The sequence below is a fragment of the Lutjanus erythropterus genome, chromosome 23, assembly GCF_056507025.1.
Source record: "Lutjanus erythropterus isolate fLutEry1 chromosome 23, fLutEry1.hap2, whole genome shotgun sequence".
Lineage (NCBI taxonomy): Eukaryota > Metazoa > Chordata > Actinopteri > Lutjaniformes > Lutjanidae > Lutjanus > Lutjanus erythropterus.
The window spans coordinates 25,396,151-25,416,555 of record NC_139339.1 but is presented as its reverse complement, the minus strand read 5'-3'; the positions used below and the strand labels follow the sequence as shown (position 1 = coordinate 25,416,555).

At 38.9% G+C, this 20,405-nt stretch overlaps 1 protein-coding gene across 3 annotated transcripts in view; it reads left to right on the top strand.

The window, feature by feature from the left end:
• The window catches only part of rap1gds1 (RAP1, GTP-GDP dissociation stimulator 1), a 38,505-nt gene that overhangs the window by 11,632 nt on the left and 6,468 nt on the right, over positions 1–20,405 (top strand). For 2 of the 3 annotated variants that reach the window (XM_084711758.1, XM_084711760.1), the window contains 7 exons: positions 1,244–1,369; positions 6,571–6,717; positions 10,810–10,938; positions 12,004–12,129; positions 14,243–14,386; positions 17,358–17,489; positions 17,754–17,888. In XM_084711758.1, the coding sequence (XP_084567884.1) occupies positions 1,244–1,369; positions 6,571–6,717; positions 10,810–10,938; positions 12,004–12,129; positions 14,243–14,386; positions 17,358–17,489; positions 17,754–17,888 (939 nt within the window). The remainder of the gene's footprint in view (positions 1–1,243; positions 1,370–6,570; positions 6,718–10,809; positions 10,939–12,003; positions 12,130–14,242; positions 14,387–17,357; positions 17,490–17,753; positions 17,889–20,405) is intronic. The other variant, XM_084711759.1, reaches the window with a different exon arrangement.

Genomic DNA, 20,405 nt, shown 5'->3' with positions numbered 1-20,405 from the left:
AACATCTTTTCTATTGAGAAAAGCATTCAGTGTTGTTCTTTGCTCTTCTTTCAATGAAGAAATATTCTCCAGTTCTGATAAAACTGAAGCTATCACAGTATCTATGCTAACCTCTTCAGGAGCCGACATTGTTTGAGACGAGTCACTTCCATGGACGCTTCTCGCTATTGCCAGTAGTCCCTCTTAGGACGCTGACTGGCTGCACCACTTTTGGTGCAGACACAAACAGATAACTTGAAGCCTGGCAAGATGGATTCTCACGTGATCTTGCGAATCCAGCTGTCTCACAAAGTAAATGTCCTCCTTTTCAATAAATTTTGCTGGAGAAAATGGTCGGTTAGGGCCTTCTATCAGCCCAGCCTAAAGAAATACTAAAGGCACCCTTAGTGTAAGTGGTTTTATGCAACTGGATTACAGTATGTTAAAGTTGTGTGATGAGACAGTCATTTTTTGTGTGGATGTGGGTGAGCTTGGGGCTTTGCAATGAATCAACCCATATATTATTTTCTGCATCATATTTCATCATCAACGTGAGGCACTTACTTCACTGAGTCAGTTAGCCATTATCAGTGTGTACTCAGGTCAGATATGACTCATAAACATGGGGACTTAAATCACATTAAGCCTTAAAACTTTTGATGTGGAATGATTGAATATCCTCCTCAAGGCAAAATATTTATTTTGTTCTAAAAATTGTGCAGCAGGTTAACATGTACTTTTTAACAAGTAGAAGAAGTTTTGTGTCGTGAGCAGGGGAGAAAGTTGCGTTTGGCAGTGCAGACTAGCACAGACACCAGATTATACCTCAGATTATAATGGATTAAAACACCACGATCAACCAAGTCAACAACAACAAACAAACAGATGGCAACATGGAAAACATTCAATTTAGAGGATTCAGATGATTGTAGCCATTTGGATTCATTTGACACATCATTTAGATGTCAGATTGTACTCCATATTCATGAACATTCCCTTCCTTTTAAGGATACCAGGAGGAAGACGATAAAGGTTCTGCATTCGTGTCACGTCATTTGTCATCATGTTTTTACCTGTTAATTTGAATTTTCTTTATTTGTTCAATGACTGCATGTTTTGATCATGTAGTTACCTCCATTTACCACAAATACTGTTATTAAAGTTGTTGGGAAAATGTGGCAAATGTAGCAGTTTGACCCTCCTGACTTCCTGAAGCAAGTTTAACTTGAGGCAGTTTTATCCTGACCTGTTCTCCCTCTTTCAGAATTCATGCGGAGTCCCTGTGTGGAAGCCGGCCTCATCCCTCCTCTAATTCAGCTGTTAAACTCCACCGACCAGGAGGTTTTACTGCAGACTGGCCGAGCTCTTGGCAACATCTGTTATGACAGCCGTAAGTAGGAGTTTGCTTTGCTCAGGGAACACTGAATCCCTCATGAGCCTTGTCATCACCATCACACAGCTAATAGAAGAAAATAAGTAATAAAAATGCTGCTGCTTCTGGGCCACAGCAGACAAAGCTTTGATGTTTTACCATGTGTTTAACCAGGGTTAAAGCATTGCATGCAGGTAAATAATCGCATTGAGGCCATTACAGTTGCCGCCTCGCTGTCTGTTAAGTGTCAGAACACTTCAGTTGAATTTACTCTGACATGGAGGCTAATTTATATTTGGAACCACATTAGCTGCTGTGTTACAGGAGTCCATTTGAAAATATATTCAGTGACTGTACAGTTCAACGCAAATCAACACCACTTATACACAACTCATGATTACATATTGACAATGACAATACAGCATGCAAGAGCTACATACTTAAACATAAGCTGAACAAATTATGACAACATGATGTCGATGCTTATATTCCACGTGCTTCACACTACATCTGAATCATTTTGAAACAATATCTAATTTTGATTATTCTGACTGATGCTGCAGTTGTGATATTATTTTCACATTCACTTTTTCATTGGAAAACATTAAATGATTATAGATTTTTGCAGAGATCAGTACCAAACAAAGATATCTTTCTGTAGAGTTTGATGATTACGCCAAGACATCTCTGCAACACAACAATATTGCAGTACAATAATATAACATAAGAATAATAAAATGGTATGCAGAATATTCCATCCCTGTGTTGTGATTTTGATATGTTTTCTTTTTTTAAACCCAGAAATACATTGAGGTAGAGCCCTACAATGTAGCAGAGTAAAACAATAAAATAAAAACTCCTAGACACAAAGAACACCAGCGAGAAACTTGAATAAATGTGGAAACAAGAAATTAAAAACAAGAAAAGCCACAGTAAAACTTGAAGAATAATGAAAACCCTTAATGAGAAATAAAAACTGTTAAAATAAAAGCTTAAATTAATTTCAGTGTGTTTACTTTCTACAACAGAATCTTAAACTGTAACTACTAATACTGTAGACAGGCACATTACAGATCAAATATTTCTGTTCTAAACCTTCAAGCACATTCTTATTTGTACATAAAATGCTTGAAATTGAAGTAAGAGTGTAATTGGTTTTTGGTTACGGTTTCTTTAAATATTTTTTTTGCAGGTAAGTATAGGATACAGTCCACATGTTTCCATTTTCCCTTCAAGACCAACATTATAGTGGCCTAAAACAACATATAATTACAATTATTTGTTGGATTTTACAGACATCAGTGGGCGCAGTAGATAAAAAGCAAGACAAGAGCACAAACCAAGACGAAAAAACACGGAAAGGAAAGTATAAAACAAATAAGCAAACACATACACAGCTACCATTGTTACAAGTTTAATAATGTAGATCTTTCGTTCCACTCCTTCACCCTCCTTCAGACCCCTCAAATGTCTTAACTCTGGTCCCCATGTCTTATCAAACACTCTCCTCCTTTCTCAACCACAGTTCAGTTTGAAGTTGGAATAAAGGAAGGGGCAATGGAAAACACAGTCTTTATTTAGAGGACCATGTGTCCAGGTTGTACATTAATGCAAAGATATCACATTTGATCTGACAAAACAGAAAAAGTGTTTGAAAACACTCCACGTGGCACCTTTGAGATATCCGTTCTAAGAAATTTCATTAGTGAATGTACCAGCGGAGTATTTGAGAATTGACCTCAGGGAGGAGCAGCAGAGTTTAAGCCTGATTTTGCAGCCGGCTTTAGAGGCTTTAATCACAGCTGTCAGTTCTGGTGCATAGTTTCTTGTCTTGTTGAAAAGCCGGGCATCTGTGGAATCTGGTGGGATGTGACATTTGTTTGAGTGGAGGGGGGTCTCAGTAAGCTGGCATGGTTTTATGATCAATGCACTGGGAGAAGCAGCTGCTGGCAACCTTTAAGAAACGCACTGTAATATAGGAGAGGTTGCCTCAGTTGTTTTAGTAAATTAGATTCAACAGGACCTTCTGAAACTGCTTCAGCTGTACTGCTACTGTCTGTGCATAATGCAGACAGTATACAGTACGCTCACTGAGTAGACATGACGTGACTCATGATCACTACAAAGTTGAAAAAGCTGTGATTTTATCATTTCATTCATTCATATGCCTTTTTGATTGCTAAATTACATTTAAATATTTGTTCTATTTGATAATATGAAAAAAATCACAACAAAGAAGAAATCCAGTCAAGTCATACATGTCACAAATTTAGTAAAATGTTCTTTAGACTTAACTCTGCACCACTATGGAACAAATACTTTTTTTTTTTTGCTTGAGGAGAGAAGACTGTTTCAGGAAAAAATGGATCAGGTTTTACTTCATCAGACCTCAGGGGACAGATAAAGTAATCTGCCTTATCTGCAAACTGGTGAATTCAGAGCTCAAGGAATTTATTATGTGACCAATCACAAATCCTACGATAAGTTCATTGGTTTTCCTGTGCGGCCCTCAATCATATGCTGGCTCCCTAAATTGGCACTCAGTTGTAGACCTCTAAAGGGTTCAGTATACCTCAAACAAACAAATTTGTACGCCGTGTTGATCAGAAACATCTGCTGGTTCTGCCACTCTCCAAGACAGGGTGAAAAGCCTGCAATCATAGCCTCCTCCTGACCGCATCCCACTACCTCACAGATCTCCCTCCAAGAAATATTTTTCACGTCTTGGTAGTCTTGATGTGATGAATTGTGCAGATATGCATACTTTTGAACATTGTCTCCTTGAAGGCAGTGTTGCAGTCAACAGTACACTTGAAAAGGATGGGAGTAGTTGTATTATTGTCCAGTTGCCTATTATATAAATTTGCTATGATGATCCAGTACCAAACTTGCATTACTGGCAATGCTGCACTGATGGGTCGATCTCATGTTCCATCTTACCCTCACTTGTGAGCAGGAACACAAGATACCTGAACTGCTTCACTTGGGACATCAACTTGTTCCTAATCTCTAGAGCCAGATATCTGATATGTGCAGAAGCTGTAGACAAGCGACAAGATTTTGGTATTGGGAGCATTCTGGTTTCTGTTTGTTGTCCAAGTAGTATTGACCAATCATGTTTGAGCAGGCTTTGGTTGCATGCTGGTAGACAGGCCGTTTGGAGAGCAAACGATGCGGAAAGTGTTGGCTGAAATCCAATCTTGGAACCCATCATCTATTGGCTGGCGACGATTTAGTCATAATCTGCATTCTTATGCAGATATCTGTTTTGATATTGGCCTCCCAACTCCATTCTCATGTCTCAAAGAAGTCCTGGCCTGAATATCTGCTATCTGGATATCTGCTGGCGAAGCCCTGAAACACTGGCCATTGCCACCAGAGGCTAAACCGTCATCAGACAATAACCAGTGGCTTCCAAAATTTACTTGAGCTTAACCCTGAGTGAGCAATCCACTGTTCCCTTGCAGAGTACCATGGCCTCAGACTTAGGGGTGCTGACCTTCCTCCCAGCCGTTTCACACTCAAACTGTTACAGCACACCGTGGAGTTCACAGGCTGATGACGCCAGCAAAACTGAGTCTGCAAAAGGGAGGTGTCAACAAACTGAATACTTTCCTCTCGTTCGCTGTGAGTCCAGCAAAGACCAGACTGCTGGACTTACCTCAGATAAAGCAAACCCAATGCTTGCTTAGGTTATACAAGGATTGGATGGTTTGTATAACACCCCACATTCCTGCAGAACCCCCTAGTAAGCCACCCCGAGGGACACAGTCATAACCCTTCTATACAGCAAATGTAGAGTTCTCTGGTTTCCTTGCAAGAGTAAAGAGATGGTCCATTTCTCCATGACCAGGAAGGAATTCACATCGCTTCTCCTGACTGTGAAGTTCGACTGAAGCCTCGTTTATCAGCACTCTGACATTGGGTCCAACAATAACCTTTTTTTGCCACTGGCACAGTCACATCCTTCATGAATTAAATTAGCTTTTCCAGCAACAACACTGTTCTGTTGTTCATTTTCCCCAAGGTCTTATGTGCCATATATGTAACTAACATTTTGCAGAAATTATATTGGCCAATACCCTCTCCCATTGGCAGGTGGTATTTTAAACAGTTTTGCCACAGGCCCTTGTAGACAGCTGTCACTTAGGCTAATATCTTTGTATCATATGATTAGCCATAACCAGAGTCTAACCCTTAAAACCTAGCACATCCTAGCACCAGCCACTCAACTCAAGTTCCTCCTAGAAATTTCAGTCTAATATCTCTATTCCTATTTCACAATGGAGTCCTATCACCTCCTTTACATGGAACACATTTCCAAGTCGCATCAAAAGCAGCTTTATGTGAACAGAACAGAGACAGGAAATATTATGCACATAGCACTGGCATGTTGCTGAGAGTTCAGGCGTGGCATGCTGCCACGACTGAATGAAAGTAGCAGACGCACTGATACTGAGAAGGCTGACTCATGTAACGCTTCCCTTGGCAGCTATCCTACCAGACAAAGCCCTCCCAGAGAGACAATCATCACTACTGTGTATTTATTGTTTATCAAAGGTAATGTGAGCTGGGCGTTCAAAGGACTATGATCTAGGAATGGACACAGCAAACAAAGGCTTGATTATACCAAACATGGTCAGTGGTCAATGGTCTGTTTATTCAAGCTTTTTTTTTCTTCTTCTTCTTCTTTTTTTTTTTTTTTTTTTTTTTTTTTTTTTTTTTTTTTTTTTTTTTTAATATTGTAGTTCTTTGATTTTCCATTCTTTCAACAAAATAAATGTAAACTGTGCAGGGAGAGCCTTAGCTTTATTCTGTGCCACACATACTCTGGAAAGAAACTACATAAGAAAAGGGATGAATTATGGCCACCAACATCAACTGTGACATAGAAGATATCCAAGGTTTTTGCATGGATTTGAATAACAAAACGCCTTTATCAGATGGACTGTGAGCCTCATGTGAATCCGTATTCACCACACACAGCACCTAAACTTGGATTTGCTTTATGTCGTATGTTTCTGGTCATAATTATTTCCTTTACATTTATTTTATTCAGCATTCTGACTGTTTTGTAGCCTTAGTTTGCATTGATTTGTATGTTTTGTACTGCTTATTAACATTGCTTTCATATGTATTTTTCAGGTTGTGGTTATTTTTCTTTACTTTTCTTTCGTTGCTTTGTGGTTGATTTGTGTCCTGGCCTCTTTGTTTTGCAGATGAGGGCAGGAGTGCAGTTGACCTGGCAGGAGGGGCTCAGATAGTAGCTGAACACATTAAATCCCTCTACCAAAATACTGAGCCGGAAAATGAGAAGCTCTTGACTGTCTTTTGTGGCATGCTGATGAACTATAGCAATGATAATGGTAATGACCATCTTCCCCCAAGAACAACTGTTAACTAATCTCAACTAATCAGCGGATGTTCTTTTTCTTCTACACAGACGATGTCACTTTATTTTTTTGTCATAAGACAGTAGGGTTGAACTGAACCAGAGGATTCTATGCTTTACTTTCTTGGACTGACCTTTCTCCTGATCCTTCTACCATGCTCTCCGTTGCTTTTCCAACTTCACATCTGAGGTAATCTGCAGCAGTTAATGTTTGCTGAGAGTCAGTTTTCATAGTATCCGTACACTTTATCCCTCTACCCTGCTCTTGTAAGTCTGTATTGTTATTAGACTAAGCAGGTAGAGTATATTAATTAGCTAGTTCCTCTCCTTACTTTATAGCCATGCTAGCGACATAGCTCTAGGGATGTCAGTGTTGTCTTGTTTGTCCACTACTTTGGTCCAGACTACAATACCTCAACTATCAGATGGCTTGCTGTGAATTTTTATACAGGCATTTGTGGTCTCCAAATGAATACTGACTCTTTGTGTGGCACCACCAACAAATCAAACTTGTCACTCACCCAGTGAAGATTCTCAAAATCTACAATGATTGGCACAAAATTTTCCAAAGACATTCATGGTGGACTCCGCAATGAGATTTATATCACTGTTGGTTGGATTGCTGTAAAATTTGATACACACATCCATTTTCTCTTTAGGATGAACTTCCTCTTACTTTTCATTTTTAGCGCCATCATCAGGTCAGAGGCTCTGTTTGTTCAGTACTTTCATGACTAGCCTCGTATCGCCACCTCTTAGTTTATTGTCTATTTCCAAGGGTCGTTATCAACAAGTGCCGGCCAAAATACCTCTGGATGCAAGTAGGTAGACCTACAACCCATCAGAGCAAAAAAACTCAGCATAAAAGATGTTGTAGTGCTTGTTCTGTTTCCAAGCAGGGCACAATATGGCAGCCCCCTGTGTTTCTGAATACATTTTAGGCACAAAATAGGCGATGTAGTAACTGAATCCATGTATCATCAGCCCTGCCTAGTTTGGCAGTTTGATCTGAGTTGACATGACCTTTTAAATTTGGACTGGTGATGCTACTCTGTCAATCATCCTGTAGAATCCGTCTCAAATAAACGGTCATGATTGGCCTGACCGGATCCAAGGGTGGTGGTATTCCCTCTGAATGGGCGGGAGTCCAGATGTATCTGCCAGAGCAGAGCAAATGAAAGCATGAGCCAGGGAGATTTGATGAGATACAAACATTCCCATCAGCTTTAGTTGTACTGTGTTGCTAATGCTAACATTTGCTAATTAGCAACAAACATGCAACAACATGTTAGCAGTGTCATTGAGAGAAATATTTTCACAAAGCATTTAACTGTGTATAAGTACAGCCTCTTTGAGCTGCTAGCGTGGATGTAGATGTTTTGATCCGTGACCTTTAAAGGTGTTCTTATTTGAACTTTGGGCAGAGCCAGCCTCTGTGTTTCTCCCTGCCTCTGCTCTATGCTAAGCTGGGCTTAAATATGTCCTGACTCTAGCTTACTTACGACACAGGCATGAGACTTTATAAATCTTCTCATCTCCCTCAAAAGAAAGTCATAACGCTTATTTCCTAAAATGCTGAACTATTCCCATAGGGTGCAGGATAATATTTATGAACCTGTCTGTTAACTTGTTAGAAATAGATTATGTTCCCATTCTTAAAAAGGTTGGCATTTAGCCTGCTGTTCAGCCAAGTTTACATGCAGTAGCTTTTCTCCTCAATATCTGTCTTCCTACTGTATCTGCATTACTTTCTATCAGCTTCCTGTGATATTTACTATGAATTTACATGATCAACTGTCTTTTCCTATTTAAAAAGGTGAGCATGGTGAATAAATCCACCTCCTCTGTGTCTCTTCATACATCTTTTTTTCTGGACTATGCTACAGTTTGTGTCTTTGTGATAATGAGGCTTGTTGAGAGGCGCCAGTATGTGATCTGACAGGCTCAAACCTCCTGCCAAGGTGTCTTTTGGCACAGGGCAATGGTTTCGTCAGTTTGGCTGGGTGATGGGGGGCTTTTGAGTTGCGCTAATAGAATGGATGAGTTTTTGTGGCTTTCTGCAGCTTTCAGCAGCTTTCAGCATCTCGCTGACTCTTCATATCTGGCTAATGTTGATACAGCTCCCCACTTAATAAATCTCAGTCAACCACATCAGTTGAAAGGAATCTCTGAAGAAAAAGTCATGAGTGATATTCATGTGATAACTATGGTCTTCTAAAATTTACGAAAAATTTACAATGCCTGATGAGTATTCATACAGATATATTCATTATAGAATATACACAATATATTTGGATATATTTCTGTTTAATATGATCACTTTGATTAAAAACCTTTAAATTTATTTTGTTTAGAACAATGACCAATGAGTACAGCAGTGGAATTGTAATAGCACAATCTAAGTATAGTAATATAAGTATAGTATAAGCCCTAGAAATGATGTAGTGCTCTCATAATGGCTTTTCTTCTTTTTTCTTGTCTCTTTGCCTCCTGCCTTTCCAAAAAGCTCCGAAAGCTTTAGCTTAATTTGCATTGGACGAACAGCACACGAGCTGTTTTGTGTCGTCAAGCCTTCTATCAAATTTTCCATTCAATGTTATTTTGTGGCTCACAATTTTCCAACAACACGCCACATGTGTTTTGTTGGCTTTTTCTTCTTCTTCCTCTAACATGGCTTGAAGGGTTTAGCTTGTCCTAGTATTGTAAGTTCTGCTTGACATCCAGTATGGGTCTGAACAGAACTTTTTGAATATTGTTCTGAAGACTTTTAACCTTTTTCCTCCTTCTGTTCTGCCCATCTACCTACATACTACCATCATTCCTCCACCATTGATTCATTCACTGTGGTTTTTCATAAAAAATAAATCTAAAAGCTTTCATTTTGCTCTCCAGGTGATCTAATAGCCCTACCATTTCTTGATATCAAATGGCAAATGAATCTATGCTTCTTTTAAGGTTTTGGGGATGTAAAATGTGGACTTTGGCTGCTTCTGACTCACCCTACTGTCATAGACAGGCCTGTTGATACTGGGTTGTGAGTGAATTACTGTTTAATGCTGGTTTGTATTGTGAAATTTGTATTAAATAATAATTCACAGTTTCAATAGTTTAGTTATAGTATTTATTGACCTGAGCGCAGCTGTGTTGTGTATAACAATCCTGTATAAAAAAAATTAATAATATTTTATTGTGATTTCTCTAATGTACTTAAGGCAGGAATGGATTTTTGGTGACTTGCTTACAGTATGAATACACTGTGTGAAGAGAGTGTATGTAACTTTTGGAAAACAGCGACCATTGTGGTCACAAATAATAATTACATGATAAATACTAAACAGTGTAAGAGCAGCACAGGTAGAGAAGAGTCAGAAAGTCAACTGAATTCATGATATCAGTTACTGACATTAGCTATCATAAGCAACTGGTCATACCAGACTATAAGCAAAGACTTGTTCACACCCGCATTTTAAACTGCAGGAAATTTCGCAGTGATTTTGATTTATTCCAGTGGAATCACTGCAGCTTCAACTTTGATCAACAGATCTGCACGTTTTCTTCCTCTGCTGGGGTAGCAGTAGTATTAGCGTTAGCTTCAAACGCCTTGTCACTACCTTGGAGTTTTTTCTGCATTTTCTTTCTTAACAATTAAAAGATTTTTGGTTTAACTTGTTTATTTTAATGCATGGGGTTGACTCGTGTACTTGACTCCTGTACTTTATTGCATTGAACAAAGGCTTGTTTTGACGTAAGTTAAATTATCTTTTTATTTTTAAGAGGAAGTGTGTGTTATTTCTTCTTTCAAAAGTGCCGTAGTCTTGCTTTAAGGTCCCTTAATGGAATTATCTACTTTTCATGGAAGTGAGGCACAGGGCTTTAAGCTAATGTTTTTGAAAATCAACTTTTAAAACCATATTCATGCAAATTCTCACTGTCCAAGTTTAGTAAAACAACTTCCAAGCAAAAATCAAATGTCGCACATGTTTGTTTTGACCTCCTCAGCTCTACATTATGTGTAGAACAACAGATCATCTGCTCGTCTTTCTGTGTCTTTATTTTTTTTTTGCAGATTCCTTACAAGCACAGCTGATCAATATGGGTGTGATTCCCACTCTGGTGAAGCTACTAGGCATCCACTCCCACAACACAGCCCTGACAGAAATGTGTCTAATTGCCTTTGGGAATTTGGCTGAGCTTGGTGAGTATAACTAAATATAGCTCACCCTAACAAATCTACCAGCATTTCAAAATGGCGAATATCAAAAATCATTTTGGTCTGCCAGAATCAGCTCACCAAGGTCTGAGCGGAAGGGAGGTAATATACAAAAAACTTTTTGTCCAGGCAAGGATAACTTTTATCTAATAGTTATAAACATCAATTTGAGGGATGTACTACAACTGTTTGCTGTAGTATACAAAGTTTCTTTTGAAGCTAGATGTTTCTTTTTTATTGATGAAGTGAACTACAATGTTATGCAAAACGTTCTCAAATCATTTTTGGGATTGATAAAAAAGCTTGTGTAGTTGTGAGTTTTTTCTCAGAAATTTCTGAGTTTCTTCTCCTAAATTTACCACTTTAATCCCAGAGAATATCCAAGTTAAGAATTTTTTCTTCTTTTTTCACCGCCCTCCCCTGGCGTGTGTAGTCTTTCTAATTATATATCTTCACAGTCTGATACTTCAACAGTTTTACAACAAACTGCGACTTTCTTGAAAAATCTTTTAAATTGACAAACAACATATTTGTAGCACAATTCAAACAGGATCAAAAAATAATAAGTTCATATTTTTTCTGAAGTGAGATCCCATTGAAATAGGAACTCTCTGCTGAGAGTAGCAAGGTTTGTCTAAGACAGACAGTTCATGACTTAAGAAAGGGGCTTGACTTTGTCATAGACTTTTGTGGGGGGGCATCATTGCACCCAGCAGCTATACAAAAAAGGTTTTAGGCCACACCCATTGCCATGCTCCTGTTTTGCTAATTGGTATGAACGGATAATTAGTTGTCCTTTGGCTCATGACAAACCCAGAATCCTGCACGAGTCTGTTATTCAGTTTGGAAATTATGGCCTTTTTGCAAAGCCTCTCTCATTGCCACGCTGGACCTCTATGCCAAATTTCTGCCTCCTAGGGTGAAAACCGGCCACCAAAGGCTGTGGAATGTAATCGTTAACCTAAATGGAATGCACATAAGATGTCCATGTAGAGAAGGGGATTTCTTCTCTCTCATAACTTGCCTGTGATCCTCCTCTGGTATTTTCAGAGTCCAGCAAAGAGCAGTTTGCCTCCACCAACATCGCAGAGGAGCTGGTGCGTCTTTTCCAGAAGCAGACGGAGCACGAGAAGAAGGAGATGATTTTTGAGGTTCTGGCTCCACTTGCAGAAAATGGTGAAGTGATTTTTTTTTTCTCAAATCTTTTCTTAATCTGTATTTAGTATCACAAAAGGCCACATGCACTGTACGAGCAGACAAAGAGATTCAAACCAAACAGCGAGAGACTGCAGTGTTCTCTCGTGCCTTTAGATGATAATCATATCCACCTACTCTGTAGTAAATTATCCTCTGAGTGTGAGTCACGCTTTCCAGGCTAGCTGCTAACTGCACAGTCATGGCAGACAGCTTCTGCATTTGCTCAGCTGCTCTTTTTCAAACATGTCAGTGCGTGTGCGTGTGTGTTAGTGTTTGTGTGTCTCAACAGCAGAGAGAGCTCCTTGGTGCCTGTTGTTATCACCATTCCAGGCACACTGGGTGCTCCTACATTGTCAGTCTCCAGGACAACGTCCTACTTAACTCTACTCTAGAGAAACCTCGCTCTCTCTCTACCTCTCCATCTCGGTCATTTGTCACACTGCATGTTGTTCTTTACGTCATTCTAAACAATTATTAATGCCAGACACATATGGTGGAAGGATGGGGACAATATAGAAATTTAATGGTGACAAATAAGTGCAGGTAAATATAGATAATGTGGACAGTTTTTTTTCCCCCAAACAACCTTTAACTTTGCTATTAGTCAATCTGCAATTTATTTTTCATTGAGTTATTTTCTTTATAAAATATTCAGAAATAATGAAAAAGTCTCAAAGATATTTACTTTAATGTCATAGATGACTAAGAAAAACAGTCAATACTCAGGTGGTTAATAAAGGTGTCCCACAAGGATCAACTTAAGGCCCCTTAGTGTTTACTCTTGGGACAATGTGCTTATCTCCCGATTCAATACTCTCATCATACTTGAGTGCCAATTCCATATGTGTTGCGATTGTATAAGTACTATGATGTGATATTATGATTTAGTGCAATTTGTCTTCGCTTTTTTTAACACTAGAACATGTGAAAAGGTTTATCATAAAGTTAGAGCGACTGTATATCATGATTAATTTTCCAAAAACAGTGCATATCACATCAGCTGATGCCATAAGAAAATAATAAGCACCATTACCATTCCTCATATGAACATGAACTTGAAAACTGTCATTTCAAAACCCTGCACTTGATCGCATATAAAAGTGGTGAATAGAATATACAACAGAATGAATAGATTGTGTACTTCTTGAAGTGAAGTGTGACATCTAGCTGTTCCTGCTCATCGAGTAGTGAATAATATGAAGTAAGGTGTATAAATATTTGTTCTTCTCATGGCATGCAGTTTCTCCTCCAACTGGTAGCTGTATTTTGAGGTTGAGTTTTGACCCTATGAGGTTGCTGTAGCTGGTCAGTGTGGAGTGTTGACATTGGAGTAATAGATTGAGTCAGAAATGTGAAATCAGCAGCTGTGAGTTTGTTTCCACAGATCAGAGGATATGAATTGTTTTAGTGAAGTGAAGTAAAATAGATCAGTTTATGTTAATATTACCGCAATGCTAATTTACGTTAGCGCATCAATGGGAATTCCCATTATGTGTTTGCATCGAGCTTATGGACTAAGCGCTATATAAAAATTGATGATTTCATGCTAATGATACCATCTTGTATGCTATTGGCACTACTACTAACCAGGCCATGTCCAGGTTACAGTCTGCTTTTGACGATCTCCACATCTCTGTGCATTTCACAATAGCACACAGCATTGGGATTCCTACTTCAATCCGATTTGAAATTTGACTGAAGCTTTTTTAATTACGTCTAATTGTTCCAGTGGTATAATGACACCTGACTGGACAGTTAGCACCATCAACTGTTTATCTAAGTGCACTCAACCTCTAATAATGACATAATGGTAGTGGATGGAAACTTGCATAAATTCAGTTGTTTTGCCACATCTGAATGAGAACTGATTAATGAATAAATGAAGCTTAACTAACTAACCAACCAGCGTTTCATTATTGTGCTATGCTCAGTGTGGGTGAAATGGTATGCTGGGCTGTGATGAGTCCCATGTGTGTGATGCATATCATATGATGCATATCATACAGTGTGCACCCCTGCATTGCAGCAGCACTGTGTTGTTAGCTTTAACTGCTCGCTGTGGTCGTGTCTGTATGTCTCATCCTCCTGCCAGATGTGATAAAGCTGCAGCTGGTGGAGGCGGGCCTGGTGGAGTGTCTCCTGGAGGTGGTGGCTCAGACTGTAGACGGAGAGAGAGAGGAGGACATCGCCCAGCTCAAGACTGCCTCTGACCTCATGGTTCTCCTGCTGCTTGGAGGTAAAACACCCCAGGGCTCGTACAAGACATGGTGCCAATATTAAAGGGACAGTTCACCCATCCCCTTGCCTGTAGTGCTATTTATCCATCTAGTTTTTTTTTTTGTTGTTGTTGTTGTTGTGTGTGTGAGTTGCAGAATTTTGGAGATATTGGCTGTAAAGATGTCTGCTTTCTCTCAGCGTGTGATGGTCAAAGCACAAAAAAAAAACAAAAAAACATTTAAAAGATTCAAAACCAGTGTGACTTTCCAAAAATCATGACCCAGTTATTCAAAATAATCCACAGTCTTTGTTGTGAGGAGGAGGAGCTGCTTTCTCTCTATTAGAAAGAAAGAATTTAGTTTCGGTAGATCTACTGAATAAAGAATGTAGTCCCTACATAAAACTGCTGACAACAAGGTCTGTGGATATACTGGTTTTGAATTTTTCACATATATTTTTGGTGCTTTCTATTGGAGAGAACACAGATATCTCCAAAACCTGTCAACAAACATGAAAATTATCTAGATGGGTAAATAGTACTACAGGCCGGGGGAAAATGTGTGTTTTTAATGGGGGTGAACTGTCCATTTTAATGGCATAGTCTGGATTTTTGTGGTTGTATGTGGTACTTATCCATAGGTCAGCAGCAAAACATATTTTTGAAAAGCCAAATATTGCTCTCACCAAAACAACCAGATTCCACTGGAAAAGTCATTTTATTTTGCAGAACACAGGAGTTGCTGGTCTACTGCTGCCTTGATCTGTTAGTTTGTTTGTGTTATTGTGTGACTTTGGTGAATCCAAACTAACTCTTTGAAACAGGGAAGTCACACAATAACACAAACAAACCAATAGACTGAGGCAGTGGTAGACCAACACCTCCTGTGTTCTGTGAGGTAAAATTACTGATTTTGCAGAGTCTGGTTGATTTGGAGAGAGTGATATTGGGCTTATCAGCTGTTTCCTGTCAGAAAAGGCTGTAAAGCTGTAATAGTATTTTAAATAGAGCATACACTTAAAATTATATAATTTTTTTTAGGTGTCTAAAATCTGTTTTGCTGCTGACCCTGTCCACAGAAGTACATTGCTTAACTTCCTGTACTGGTACTCCTGCTGCTTTCTCCAAACTGGGGGCATGTCGACCGCCATCTACTGTAGGTAGATCCAAACTATCCCTTTAATTGGGTTGATGTGCTCTCTTATGCAACATTTAACAGTAAAATTTATTTTCAGCTACATAAGGTTGTGGAATAGGGTTGAAAAACACATATTAATCCAGTCCCAGAGCATACTGTGTGCACAGATTCCCTTTGAATGTGAACTTAAAAGAATCTTGTGTAACAGCAATTAAAAATTCATACTTTTCTGCAAACTGTCAGATTAGTGTTGCAGCACAGATCCTGCAGCCAAATGGTCCACCAGTGGAGAAGATTATCTAACTGACTTAATTTATGGACTGAAAATATAACCTAACCACACGTATGCAACCATAAATATAAATGCACACAGTCTTCAGTCCAGTGCTGGTGTTAAATATTAATAATTCAGCCTTTATGTAAATATTTTATTACAGAGGAATAGACCTGAGCATGGTGTGTTATAAATACATATATATGTACTGGACTCTATGCAGCCAGGCTCAAGAGTCTTGTATGTTAAAGCAGCACTGTGCCACAGTTAACACATCTAATGAACCATTAAGCATTGATTCGTCCATATGTTCCATTAGTGCGTGATAAATCAACTGGAGGATGGTCATCAGCGTTTTGCTCTCATCCTTTGCAGGCACTGAATGTAGTGTGCTGTTTGAAACAGAGTTTTGGCCTTCATCTAATTCCCTGATCAGATGCCATGATAATTTTTTTGTCTTTTGAGAGTCGTTGTGTCAGAGTAGGTCATTTCAAGTCATAAATTCTTGTCCTGACTTTGCCAAGTACACATGGCACACAACAGTTGGACGGGGCGTCCCTGTAGCTCAGTTGGTAGAGCGACTCATGTACAGAAGCCAGCAGTCCTCAGCAGCAACCATGGGTTGATCTAGACATGGGAAGTAACAAAGTACAAACACTTTGTTGCTGTACTTACATAGAGTTTTCAGGTGTCTGTACTGTACTTCTTACTTTAACTCCCTGCATTTAAACAAAAATATCTGTACCCTCTACTCCTTAAATTTTCAAAACAGGCGTGTTACTTTAGTCTTAATGAAAGATAAAAATAACATGAAAAGACTTAACAAGACAAAACCAATGTAACAAGATGAAAAGTGGTAACAAAAATTATATTAAATATGTAACAAGACAAAAAAGACATAACACAACCAAAATGATTAAAAAGATGTAACTAGAGGACAACAACATAACATATCAAGGCGAAAATGACTTAAAACATATATATACTGTAAAATCTATACTGTCCTGTCTTGAAATTGCCGATGCAAATTTTGCTCAAACTGAGATAATCCCAGTTTGTATAGCTGGGCTAGCTTCTTTTTAAGTAACTGGTCTGCTTTGGCAAACTGATTAAGAATGATGTGGTTGGTGAATCGCTGCGCACAGTGTGTGTCAGGTACCCTTGAAATTAGATGAGAACACGTTTAGTTCATTCGCCTCCTACATCGCAGGACCTGCAATGTGACTATTGCACACACGTACATTGCGATGACGATGCTCAAACAATATATTGTGCAGCTCTAGTCCGGAGTCCGTCCTAGGAGGGACTTCTGGCAGCTACGGGTGTGGTCTTAGGTGGGAGGACATTTACCAATATACATCTTTGTATCTTTTCAGGAGAATATTAACTGTAAATAAAAATGAGGCTAACCTAATTAATTTTCTTCTCATCCCGATTGGAATTTACTCCCTTGCTGCCTCATGACACAGAATGAGCAAAAGGTGCCTGTGAGGTTTTTCATCCAGACTTATTCACCTGCTGTTAGTGACATATTGAGTAACACTGTACCTCTTGTGACTTGTCTGTCTCCTGTCATGTAGATGAGTCCATGCAGAAGCTGTTTGAGGGAGGAAAGGGCAGCGTCTTCCAGAGGGTCCTGTCCTGGATTCCGTCTCACAACCATCAGCTGCAGCTCGCCGGGGCTCTGGCCATCGCTAACTTTGCTCGCAACGGTAAGATTTAGGAGGAAAGTTACTGACCAAAACGTTTCTCAGCTCTGTCAAGAAAGTGGGACATTACAACAAAGACATTTTGTTGTCTAATTTTATCATGTCAGAAAGATGTGCAGACAGAAAAATAAACTGACCCACAGAGGGTGGACATGCATTAGATTTTGGATTGTTAAACTTCATTTAGTTTGTTAAGGTGAATTAATGATAACATTACTGACACAACATCATGGTCTCTGCTCCTCTTGTATTTATTTCTGTGTGTAGATGGGAACTGCATCCACATGGTGGACACCGGGATTGTGCAGAAGCTTCTGGAGCTGCTGGATCGGCACGTTGAAGAAGGCAACGTCACCGTTCAACACGCAGCACTGAGCGCCCTGCGGAACCTGGCCATACCTGGTGAGACGCTGCATCAGTCACACTTAGTGGAGCTCACACACATGTCAGGAGCTACAGTGTGTAATGTAGAGGTTGTCCTGGTAACTGAGACCTGATCCAAGATGAAAGTCTGTGCATCAGTATGTCTCAGACCTGTTAAAGAACCTGTGAGGACTTCTGATGTCATCTGTTCATAAGTAATATTATGCAGCAGCTGAATCGTCATTGTGCAAACATGTATTTATTCATGTAAACATCACTCATTTAAAACTAGTGTAATACCAGCAGTATAGTTTAAAGGGATAATTACCTGTAGTGCTGTTTATCCATCTAGATGTTTTTTGGTGTGAGTTGCAGAGTCTTGGAGATATCGGTCATAGAGATGTCTGCTGTCTCTCCAGTATATTGGGACTAAGTGACTTTCATTCCTCAGTAGAATCTACCTGAACTACTTTCTTTTTAGTTGAAAGAAAGTAGTTCCTACATGAAACTGCTCACAACAAGATCTGTGGATTATCCTGTATAACCCAGTCATGATTCCTGAAAAGGGATGTTTGTAATAAATTTTTCAAATTATTATTTTTTTTGATGCTTTGAGCATCACATCTGAAATGTACTCCCTTTATACTGAAGAGAAGGCAGACGTCTCTACAGCTGATATCTCCAAAACTCTGAAACTCACACCAAAAACATCTAGATAAATAAACAACACTTGAGACCAGAGGAAAAATATGTATTTTTGATTTTGGAAGGGCGGTTTCTTCAAGTGTTACCACAATATATACTAGGGATATGTGCAATTAGTTGACTATATGATTAAACATCCCCACCCTCATTAGTCAGCACCAGAAGTACTAGTTGTTTAAACTATTTATCACTATTTCATTCATGCAGAATGTCACTTAACTATTGCCTCTAAGATGTTATGCAGCCACCGGCCACTAGTCGGGGCTGCAGCCCCATCAGATGGTAGCTCGTCTCGCAATACGTCATAAGCGCGTATGCCCTGATGGCCCAGGCGACCCCTAATGTTTTTATCAGCAAAGTCGGACAGATGACAACTTGTAAAACCAGCGCAGTTTGGCAGTGTTTTAATTTAGAAAATGGAAATAACGTTGAATGTAGACTGTGACAGAATAAACTGGTATATAATCACTTGACTGGAGCAACATGTGATCACATTCAACACAGACATTAACCTGCAGGCAGAGCAGCAGCTGCTACTAACACTGCTAACGTTAGCCACACTGTGTGTCAGGCTGGCAGCTAACGTTAGCTCTGGATCCTTCACCTGCAGACACTGTGACCCTCTTTGGTCTGAAAAGGTGAAGCGTTTATTGAGTCGTTGTCATGTTTTTTAGGTTAATGTGTAGTGTTTTGCACAGTGCAAAGTAACGCACATTTCAGCAGAATTTAAAATATGATTTGGTGATTGTAGACTGTGATTAACGTCTTCAAATGGCTCTTAATATGAATGTTTTCACACAGTGGCTAACATTATAAATTAATAAATTCTGCACAATTTCAACTGCTTTCTGAGTATTTTCCTAGTGTTAGACTAGTTGACTAGTCTAAATTAAATTTTGCATTTAACAGGGAAATTAGTCACCAGAAACACCCCTAATATATACTGTATATTGTTAACAGTACATGGGAACATGCTAAAAAGAGGTTAAAACTGATGCAGTCTAAAAGAAGAGTCCTGCGATGAATCTAACCTTCATGCTGAAACTGTTTTAAAGAAGTGTTTCTATTATTTTGTCCACTGCATTTATATGAATTAGGGTCGACTAAATAACACCACTACGTCTCTGTACTATTGTAATAGAATACATTAGCAACTGAGTGTATAATTGGGGCACATTTGTATACTTAAAATACATTTTTAGCAACATCATAAACAGACAGTATATATAGACAATATTATGTGACGTGAGCCCTGTATTTTGAGAATGGCCATCTGCAGTTATTGTTGTATAAGATGGCACCACTGATGTCTTACTGTTTTAAGTGTCATATATTTTATTACTTTTGTCTCACACACTGTCTTGCGTACTGCTGAAATATTTTATTAAATAACATTTTCATTTCTTAGGTCGTTGTCTTTAAGTTGCACCTTCCTCCAACACATCTGCCACACATTTAGGTTTGCAGAGACTTTTTTCAAAACTCATTTTGTACATTTAAACCCCTAAGGAAAAACTGCATGCATAACATAAAACATGAAACATTTCTTAAATAGGATAGAATCAAATAGTTTTACAAAAACATCTAAAACTCATCATCTGCAGTGTTTTGGGAGAAAATTCTGAACAGTTGTCAGACTTTTTGGTGGGTATTATTTGACATCATTCTGTTGAGTAAAACCCTCTGACAATAAAGTCAAATCTAAAAAACAGAATTACTTAGGAAAACCTCACCACAAACAGGCCACATGCTGAGACTGTGTTTTTTTCTGGCACTGCCTTCCCTGATTGAAGCCACCTGATTATGAGGTGTTGTTCTGAAAAACATTTTGTTTTGGCCGAGCATACTTCA